This window comes from Arachis duranensis, chromosome 9, assembly GCF_000817695.3.
Source record: "Arachis duranensis cultivar V14167 chromosome 9, aradu.V14167.gnm2.J7QH, whole genome shotgun sequence".
NCBI lineage: Eukaryota > Viridiplantae > Streptophyta > Magnoliopsida > Fabales > Fabaceae > Arachis > Arachis duranensis.
This window is the reverse complement of record NC_029780.3, coordinates 80,143,750-80,154,705: the sequence shown is the minus strand read 5'-3', so window position 1 is coordinate 80,154,705 and position 10,956 is coordinate 80,143,750. Positions and strand designations below refer to the sequence as shown.

The window sequence follows — 10,956 nt, the reverse complement described above, 5'->3', positions numbered from 1 at the left end:
AACCAAAACATTTGTAAGAAAGGATTTTTGTTGGTTTAGGAACTATACTTGCAACGAGTACTTAATTGTAAAGATTCTTAGACCACGCAAAATTTCTCTCTTCAACGGCGGCGACGGTGGCGGTGACACCCACCGGCGTCGTCTCTCCTTTTCCCCCTTTCCTTCCTTGTCCTTCTTCCCCCCTCTCTTCGAGCTCCACCCTTCCTCTTTTCTTTCCTTTTCTTTCTGTGTCTGTGTATATGGTGAGTGTGTGCGTAAACTAGGGAAAAAATGGTTGGCTTAGGGTTAAAGTTTGGAGAGCAGGGTAAAATAAGTTTTTATTTCGGAATTTCAATAAAATTAAGGTATAGAGTAGATAATTAATGAGTTGTAATTAATTTTAAATTTAAAATTTCATAATTTTGATTAATTACTTTTTGATAAATAATTTTTTGAAAATAAAAGCATGAATAATTATAATAAATTGCAAATAATTTGTTATTTATTTTCTAACAATCAGAGTTTTTAAGGCTTAATAATGTGTGTTGAGTTACAGTGGGTTCTATTTTTACAATGAGATGGTGGAGTTGTAAAGACAATAAGAGTAGACGATGGCAGCAAATAACAGAATAAAAAGAGAAAGTGAGGGTTAGAATTAGGATTTTTATTTTTTACATTTATTTTTATTATATAAATAATATTTTAAAAAATTAAATTTTTGAAACAAAATAAAATTATCTTAAAGATTTTAACTGTTATCATAGACCCCTTTAAGTCACCCTCAAAATCGTGACCATAGACCCTTTTAGCTCACCCTTCCGAAAAACCGTGACCATAGACCATTTTTTGTCACCGTAAAAAATGGTGACCATAGACCCCTTTAGGCCACCCCCCAAAACCGTGACTATAGACCCATTTAGGTCACCCCCCAAAATCGTGACCATAGACCCATTTAGGTCACCCTCCAAAACCGTGACCATAGACCCTTTTAAGTCACCCTTTTTTGAAAAACCGTAACCATAGACTCCTTTAGGTCACCCCTAAAACCGTGACCATAGACTCTTTTAGGTCACCCCCCAAAATTGTGACCATAGACCCCTTTAGGCCACCCCTCAAAACCGTGACCATAGACTCTTTTAGGCCACCCCCAAAACTGTGACCATAGACCCCTTTAGGCTACCCCTCAAAATCGTGACCATAGACCATTTTAGGTCACCCGCAAAACCGTGACCATAGACCCCTTTAGGTCACCTTTTTTCGAAAAATCGTCACCATAGACCCCTTTAGGTCACCTTTTTTCGAAAAACCGTGACCATAGACCCTTTTAGGTCACCTTTTTTCGAAAAACCGTGACCATAGACCCCTTTAGGTCACCCCTAAAATCGTGACCATAGACCCTTTTAGGCCACCCCCCCAAAATCATGACCATAGACCCTTTTAGGTCACCCCCAAAACTGTGACTATAGACCTCTTTAGGGCACCCCCCAAAATCGTGACCATAGACCCTTTTAGGTCACCCTCTTTTGAAAAACCGTGACCATAGCCCGTTTTTTGTCACTGTAAAAAACTGTGACCATAGACCCCTTTAGGTCACCCCCAAAACCGTGACCATAGACCTTTTTAGGCCACCCCACAAAATCGTGACCATAGACCCTTTTAGGCCACCCCCAAAACCGTGACCATAGACCCTTTTAGGTTACCCTTTTTTGAAAAACCGTGACCATAAACCCTTTTTAGTCACTGTAAAAAACCGTAACCATAGACCCCTTTAGGTCACCCCTTAAAACCGTGACCATAGACTCTTTTAGGCCACCTTTTTTTAAAAAACCGTGACCATAGCTTTTTTTTGGTCACCCAAAAAAAATGTGACCATAGAAGGTCTATGGTCACAAATTTTTACCTTAACCAAAAAAACCGTAGCCATAGACCCAAAATGTTGTAGTGACTGATGCGGGCATTTCCTACCTCTGCTCTACTTCGCGCCTTCATATACTCTAGTTGTCTTTGGATCTGATGCTCTTGCTCATTGGTTTGCCTTGCTTCGCGTCTCTATCGTCTGCCCTGCTGCCATTGTTCACCACCATTTGCTTGCTTTTCCTACCTATTTTTTGCTTTGTCGTCGCTTTCTATTTCTCATTCTCTGGCTCTCTGCTATGTTCTGCTTCATGAGTCCATCTCTGTTGCCCTATTGTGATGTGTCTTGTTTTGATTTCATGCTAGTTTTTCGTCATAGCTGACCATCATGGGTTCACTCCATTCATATATATTTGTTGCATTTATTTGAAGCTTAATGTTCATGGTTGTTAGTTGCTACAAAATGTTCAATATTCAATTTATAAATTTTATTGTTTTTAGTATTGAAGATTTAGTAAATTACAGAGTTAGTATATGTGCTTTGAATTTCGATTGTGGTTCAATGTTCATGCTTGTTAGGGTCTATGGATAGAAAGTTTATTTAGAGTCAACTTTTGACAATTTACTTATTTGATATTATTGATTTAGAGATATATTAGTAAATTATATTGTGTGCTATTATTTTAGTTTATTATATCTTTAAAGTTGATATTATTAATTTTAAATTATATATATATAGGATATATATTTAAAAAAATTATAAGAAATAAATTCGTACGAGTATGCAAGTTAATTCACAAGTTAAGTTTAGGACAACTCAAGAAGTTTACATAGCTTGTGACAATTCTTGTTATCTTATCAACGCAACTCATAGCGATATTCTAATCTTATCAAGCAATTTTGGCAATCAAAACCAAAACTTATCACTCACCTCTTCTATTTTTGGATGTAGATCATTTTTTATAACAAAAAAAAAATTAAAAACAAACATCGCTCGGTCTGCTCCGATACTCATCAATGTAAAAAGATTCTCTAAAATGGTAATGCTAATAAAGTAGTAAAGTGATATTTTAATCATCTTTAAATTTGTAATATTTATTATTTGAAATCCTACTATCTTAATCCAAGAGTGATTAATGACATATTTTTTTTTTAAATGACAATATAATTTTAGAAGAAGAGGATCCAATACCCAACTTAACTTTTTTTTTTCTTCATTTTTGTTGTCAATAACTAAATGTGAGAAAAAATGCTTCATTTTCATAGGCAGTATGTGGGAAATTAAAAAAAAATTTCCTACATAAACCTTTTAAAAATTCAGTTTTACATTTAACAATTGCAAAAATATAATGTAATACTTAAATTAGTGGCTAATTTTTTTAATATGAAAAAAATATTAGTATTTTTGTTAAAAATTAAATTATTTGATGTAATTACAATTAGGTGGATTTTTCAGGTAGGAAGTCAACACGTAGAGGGTGTGTTGCAACACGTGAGAATGTGTTAGACAGGTGGCAACATTCTGACCAATACATGGGGAACGTGTTGGACACGTGACAACATTTTAACTAACACATGAGACGTATTGAAACACGTGAGAGGCGTATTAAATAACTTCCACAATATTATAATACATTTCAAATATCAATATTCAACCAAAACACCATATCTATTTCTATATTAAAAATAATTTCTGTAAATTAGTAAATTTTTTATTTAGATAAAAAAAGCCACACATTTGATCATGTGAAATGCATTTTGTGCGTGTTGCACGAGGGATTGTACGGATAGATGAGTTAGCCAAAAAGTCGGTGAAACAATTATGTTATTCAATCTGAGTGTGGCATTTAATTATAGGACGTAGGCCCTAGGAGGCTAGGATAGTTTTCGATAACGTAACGTAATAACAAAAAAATTCTTTGAAAATTAATTTTTTAATATATTTAATTTTCAAGAAAGACTAATATTACTACCTAGTTAAAATATAAAAATATATATTAACTAATTTTGGTTTAAAATAATATTTTTATTAATTAATCACTGTTACGGGAATGAAGACACGTGACAGACCACAGAGTATACGAGTATGTTGAGACTTTCGAGACCGAGCATAATTAAAGCCGATGTCCATTTCTCTTGTACTGTGTACACGTGATTGCCTTTTGAAAAATCTCTAATATTGGTTTAAACCTGTGAGGCTTTGACCATAAATAGTCTCCAGTACTCCTTCACTCTTCTTCACCAAAGAGTCCCACAAAAGAGATTTAAGAGAGTCAGAGAAAGAAAAAGAGTGTGATGGAGAATCAGAAGATGGTTGTGAAGGTAGCTCTGTTGCTTTTTCTTGTGGGACTTTCCGCCACCGTTGAAGCCGTCCGCCTTGACCCAAGTTTGATTATCTCACAGGTGACATTTTAGTAACAAAAACAAATATATGATAAGAAATTTTACATAATTTTTATCAATAAAATAAAAAAAATAAGAAGTGAATAAATTATTTTTGTAATTAAATTTAATTAATTTTTTCTTTTTTTTTAAATTAATTTTTATTGTGTCAAGATGTTATTAAACTAATTTAATTAGAAAAATAACTTGTGTATCACCGAAAGGTAAAATATGCAAAATTGAAATTCATATATTTCTAAGCAAAGTGTCTTCACAAACAGGTGATAAACAATATTGGCGAACCATCAGCAGTGTCAGCAGCCAGTGATTGCTGCAGTGCCTGCATTTGTGACCGTAGGGCACCACCATATTTCGAGTGCACTTGTGGTGACACTTTTGACCATTGTCCTGCAGCTTGCAACAAATGCGTCTGCACCAGGTCTATTCCTCCACAGTGCCGTTGCACTGATAGAACTCAAGGCCGTTGCCCTTTAACACCATGTGCTTGAAGCAATTATGAGTTCCCATGTTAATTGCATATGCAGTGTGACTTGCATATGTAATACTCTGATGATGAGGCAAAGTCATCTTTATCTTTAGACTTTGTTTTCATGTATGGAAAATAATCTTAAATAAAATTGCTTCCTTCAGAATCAACATACATTGTTTGTGTTTATTTGTGTTGTTTTTTACTCTTTGATTAATTATTTTATCAAAAACAAATTAAATGGTTGTCTAGCAAATTTGGTAACAATAATGGATTTAATAAATAGTTAACATGCTTAATAAGCACAAGAGAAATATAGTCAAGAGGGGATGAATTGTTTATTAATGACAAATTAAAAACTTTGTTGAATATAAGATAGAATTTAAATTGTGGAAATGTAAACTTGCAAATAAAGGCAATCACGTACTTCTATTTTTTGTGGATTAATATTTTTTGTATCACTTGTATAAAACAAATGAAAGCTTAAATATGGATATATTACAAAAAATTTTGGTTAAGATGAGGTCTTTAAAGATTATTATGACGGTTTGAACCGCCATTATTATATTAAATGGCGATTAAAAAAATTACTATAATTCAAATCGTCATTTGGTTACTACGACAGTTTTTAAAAAACAGCTATAATTCTCGTGATTAAAACAGAAACGATTTAAAACTACTATTTTTACCAGTTAAAATGATATTTTTTGTTTATAAATGACGGGTTTTGCTATTAAAATTGCATTTTTTTTATAATGGCGATTTAAAGCCTCAATTTTTACTGGTTAAAATGAAAAAGTTTTATGTTTATAATAACAATCAAAATTGTCATTTTTATCGAGTAAAATGGTAATTTTTTTCGTTTAAAGTGGTAATTAAAACCGTCGTTTTTTGCACGTTAAAATGATATTCTTTTCTCATTTAAAATGACAGTTAAAACCACAATTTTTACCTAATTAAAATGACAATTTTCTATCATTCAAAATGACAGCTTTAATTGTCGTTTTACCTAATTAAAATAATAATTTTATATTATTTTTATCATATTAAAATAATAGCTTTTATTCGTTTAAAATGACGATTAGAACAAATAATTTTATAATTCATATAATTTTTATAATTCACACATAGTCATCAAAAATTAAAAATCATAATTTAAAAACAAAGTACCAAATCTGATGGCATTCTTTTAGATTTATTAATATAAAAAAACAAAGTTACAAAATTACAACAAGAATTTTAAAACAAGAAAATTGTAAATATCATGAACTCACTTTCTGATCCATTTTCTAACAACAAAAATCTAATAATAGAACGGGGAAGGAAGGAGGATCAATGCTTCTGGGATGCTCCAAGGGTAAGCATAAAGCCATTCTTATGATTCACACCAAGGTTTGATGAATGACACTTTTGCTGCACTTCTTGCTACTCAAAAATTTGTGAAAAGTTTACTTTCAAAACCTACGTTGACTTCATTTTGCTAAGACCTATTTATCAGAAAGAAGCAAAGCAAAATTATACCCAAAAAAATACATGTTATGAATTACATAATAAATTGTAAAACTGGTAAAATAAGATTAAGGAATAAATGTAGACCACAAAAGCAACATCAGATACAAAAAAATTCTTAAAGAAGATACCCAGCAACCACCCTGTGAAAGGATTATAACTATTCACCTTTAAACCTCAATAACTTCAGCTGACCGAAGAAATAAAATAAACTCAGCAAATAAATATTGGTGAGTTCTATCCTAAATTGTTCTCTATGATATCGCTCATTTTAATTGGATGTTTAGTTTTAGTTTGAGTTAATTTAACCCAATAAAAATTAACATCTTAACTAAAGTAAAACCATTTTATAATTATATATTTTTTCAAGATAGATGATTATATAATTTTTGTAAATATTAAAAAGTAAAATTTATATTTTTTTTTTTACTAAATTAGTATCAATTTAATTCGTTCGACCCTTCCATTGAAGAACACCTCCCTTGTTGACGTTGAGTGAAGTACATTTCCTCACTTCCATTGTTCCTTCATCAATCAAATTCCTTCCTGCTAAGCTTCGCCATCGTCGCCGCCGTTGCTATCGTGGCAAGAAGCATCTATTGCCCTTTCGCTCGGAACATAACGACTCGTTCAAGTACCGTCGCAGTGGGTGGTGGTGTTGTCATCGTGGTTCTCCCTGCAACCTCCTTACTTCTGCAATTAGTTTTTTGTTCTATCATTTTCTTTGTTTTATGTTCTTTAATTTTGTTCTGAACTGAATTAATTGGAATTGAAATAGGTATTTGGAACAAGAGTAGCTTTAATTTCGATTCAGAAACACCTTGGATGTTGTTTTGTTATTTTTCTGAACCTTTTCATCTTGTTATAGTTGCTGATATCGTGTTGTGGTTGGTGTTGTGTTTTGTTTTTTTTTAATTAATCTTCTTGCAATGCCCCTGATTGATTGCTGGTGTTCTTGTGTTACTTTCTCAAAAGCATTACATAAGTTGAAGTTCTAATGAACATAAAAAAAAAAAAAAAAAATAAGACAACTAACTAATTAGCCCTCACTAGATGAAAAACAATCTAGTTAATTAGCCCTCAGTAGATGGCCAGAAATGCCAAAAATGTATACTTTCCCGAAGGATGAACTTGAGATTATTTCAAACGATCCTGAATCATTACATCATAGCTATCAATTATTGGTTGTGCATGTGTTCAAAGCCTCTTCCTTCATATCAGTTGCAGTGCACAGGGCCACCATACATAGACCAGCATTTTCACTAGTGGATGCAGGCTCTATAAAACAAAATGCAGAGATTCTTTGTTAACTAAAACGATCTTTGTCCAAAGAAAAGAAACATATTTTTACTAATGTAACCAAGAATAATTTTACCTTGAAAACTAATACCATTTCCGTTTTCCCACGAATCATCAATGATAGTGTCCAGTAACAAGTCACTGGTGTCACACATTCTACTAGAACAGTTTTTAGAATCTTGTCAATGGGAACAAAGCATCTAACAATTTTTAATTCTTGTGACAAAGTATCAAAAGACAAAAATAAAGGTGATATACATAACCACCATGCTGGATAACTACTAAAATGACCTCAAAAATATTTACATATGTTGTAGATTGCTGATAGCTAAAAACAAATTAGGCAAGGTATTCTCAAATGTACAATCCAGATGTAAGCAGAGGCATACATTGAAAATGTCTCAAGCATGAACATTTTCAAAAGGCTGGGAAACCAGTGCCGACGTTCAACTTTCTCAACCTTTTCTTTGAAAAGACTATTCTACGGAACAATTAGATATTACATTTGGCTTTTCACTTGGTCTTTACTAGCTTGTTGAAATACGAATAAATAATCAATTAACTAAAAGCTATACCTCATATAGTGAGTCCCAAGTTGTACTCCAAAAGCTAGCATAATTACAATAGACTCTGTAACCAAAAGGCAAACAGAAAAAGATATATAAATAATAAAAAAATTCTTTCTTAGACTTGCAATTTGCAAGAGAGTTCTCACATTGTCGGCGATAAAAACAATAACAAGTTTATTGATTCAAGTAGTTTACATCTTAAGAGTATTTTTGGTTCGGTTGTAAAATAGGGGAAAAATTTTCATGCATAAATTTAATATGTAAATTTACAAATGAGCTCATTTATAAAAGTTTACACCCCAACCAAACATAACCTAAACTTTTAAAAGATTCGTCATAAAATAAAAAAGATTTGCTGAAAAAACATGCTATGTTAAACAGTAAAAGGAATTAAAGAACAAAGTTAACTAATCCATGAATTCAGATAATTGTCAAACTGGCCTCTGAAACTCTAGCTTATAATAGCTTTGAAAGGCAATCTTTTGTAAAATGTCATAGCACATCACACAACATGAACACAATAAATGCATTCGAAAAACAGGTATCGGAATCCCAACATACATGGAAACCTTCCTCAAGTTAAAAATTAAAACCTCAACTTAGTTTTAAGTCAATCTCATTGCCTGATTCTAACAGTCACATTCAAAATCACTAGCTAAAGGAAATCTATGGGTATTGGGTGTTGAGTACATTAGATACTATATAATCAAAACCTCCACAGCTAACATCGGAATGAGTTTGAAATGGTGAATGCCTCGTCTTTTCTTGTAAGTAGCAAATCTTTCTCATGGAAGATGATATTCACGATGATGAAGATTCCTGAAACCAATTTTTTTCTTTGTTTTTTGATGTTCAGTCTCCAAACGTAAAAGAGAATTAGAGAAGAGAGAAAGTTGGATTTTGACAATTGATTCTTACGGGAAAATTCCTGCTTTGGAGCTCTGGAGGGAACTAAAATAATACCGAACATTTAAAGAAAATATTTCCCCCCTCTCCGTCTTGTGTGCTCCATTATTCTAATTTTTTTCGCCACTCACAATACATATAAAAACCCTTATTAAATCCACAGGTACTAATCACTAATCCATATCCTCTTGAACACACATTTAATTTTTATATTCAATCACATCATTCTAAGTATAAAATCATTGCATATTTCATGTATTAATAATAATAAAGTCTAATAAGCCTTCCTTCAATCATGAGGTTGTAATGTTTCATCTTTCTATTTTATATTTTTAGTAAAATTAATGAAAATAAAATAATATTACCAATTAAAAATGGCAGAAATAAAAACAAATAAATTGAAATGGTTTTAATATAAAGTCTTACTAAAATAAATAACAAACACCATCCATGTATGAAATTCAAAAAGTTTTAACTTAGATAAATTAATAAACCTCATAAAAGAAATATAACAAATGTCTGCATCTTAATCTATTTTTGGGGGACCCATTTTTTTGCAGCATCAACGGTGATTTTTTTTTGCCTTATTATGATTATTCAGCACTAAATCTAAGGCCAACCGCATACGTGCAGTATCGTCCATTGACTGTACGTAGCAAAATTAATAAATTAGTGAAGAGTTTATTTAATAGAGATATAATGTAAACAATTTTAATTTATTTTGTACGAACTTGTATGATAAAAGAATTTATGGCCTCAGCATATAGTTGCCATCTAACAACACATATCCTAGAATCACATATGATTCATACGTATTAAATATTAGCCTCACTTTTGGTAAAAACTATTTGAATTTGTTTAAATTCATATAGTAAATTGTCTTACTACGAGTTTTCTTGTTGTGGAAGATTACGTGGATAATAAATTCGAAATTCACCAAGTTGGTATGCAACTTCATCGATATCCGACATACCCTCTAATCTCTTATCAAGCAGTTGTTCATGAATCATCTAGTTAAAATTTGCCTACATTGATAGAAAATATAATTGTAAGTAATTATTGGTATGAATTAAATATGAGTTATGGGGAACAAAATAAGAAGGAAGCATGAATAACTCACTAGTTGTCGAATCTGTCGCTCCCTTGCGGTTTTTCTTGATCTTTGTTACATCGAGTCTACACATATCAACTTCTTATTCTTCACGCCGACACATAATAAGTACCAGTGTTTATAGTTGTCATGAATTGGTATATAAATCTAAAATTTTCAATAAAACAAGGATATAAGAAAATTTCATGGCAAATAATAGAAAATGGGTCGGTTTCAAATTAAAAAATAATACATTAGCTACCTTTGACAACCTACTAACATCAGACAAATATACTGAATAGTCCATTACCGCATTTAATATTGTGTAGTAAAACAAAAGTTCTTGTTCCTAAAAAGTTTAACAATCAAGATAAATTGCGATTAAAATTGTTTGTTTTATTATACTATATCATAAATATTGACTTTATATGACTTACTGAGACTCTAGGCGGAAGAAACCATGTCTTTGGACCTCCGAAACGAGATTTTCCCTCGTGTGTCATTGTGCATGCAACTATAGTTAATATCTACCAAGAGTAAAAATAACAATAAAATTAGTATCCGAGGTTTAAAAATAAAAAAATTAAAGTGCAATTTATAGTTTTACATTAGAATCTATCTGTCGCATAGGCTTAAGTGCATAAATATTCTTTTACAACTATATACACCTTCTTGTACTACTATTTTCTCACTATTGTAAACAAAAATATATAAATAATATTAACGCATGATGATATAAAATCACAAATATTTTTGGCATGAATACGTATATTAACATGATACGTATTCGGGGAAGCCATCAGCGTTATATAAATATATAGCTACCATTACTTCTTTTCATTAATGAGCATTTCTTTGGAAATTTCAAAAGTCAACTGAAA

The 10,956-nt window shown here is 31.5% G+C and overlaps 1 protein-coding gene across 1 annotated transcript; it reads left to right on the top strand.

Moving 5' to 3' along the window:
* The first annotated feature begins 4,056 nt into the window (after positions 1–4,056).
* On the top strand, positions 4,057–4,872 carry LOC107466013 (Bowman-Birk type proteinase inhibitor B-II). Its single transcript, XM_016084990.3, has 2 exons — positions 4,057–4,236; positions 4,497–4,872. Exons 1-2 carry the CDS (start codon positions 4,129–4,131, stop codon positions 4,722–4,724), a joined length of 336 nt encoding a protein of 111 aa, XP_015940476.1. The 5' UTR covers positions 4,057–4,128; the 3' UTR covers positions 4,725–4,872.
* The last annotated feature ends 6,084 nt before the right edge of the window (positions 4,873–10,956 follow it).

Excerpts from the sequence above, each read along its gene's own strand:
- LOC107466013 (XM_016084990.3), top strand. The coding sequence starts at position 4,129 with ATGGAGAATCAGAAGATGGTTGTGAAGGTAGCTCTGTTGCTTTTTCTT. Across the intron at positions 4,237-4,496 it reads CAAGTTTGATTATCTCACAG|GTGATAAACAATATTGGCGA; the intron begins GTGACATTTTAG and ends CTTCACAAACAG.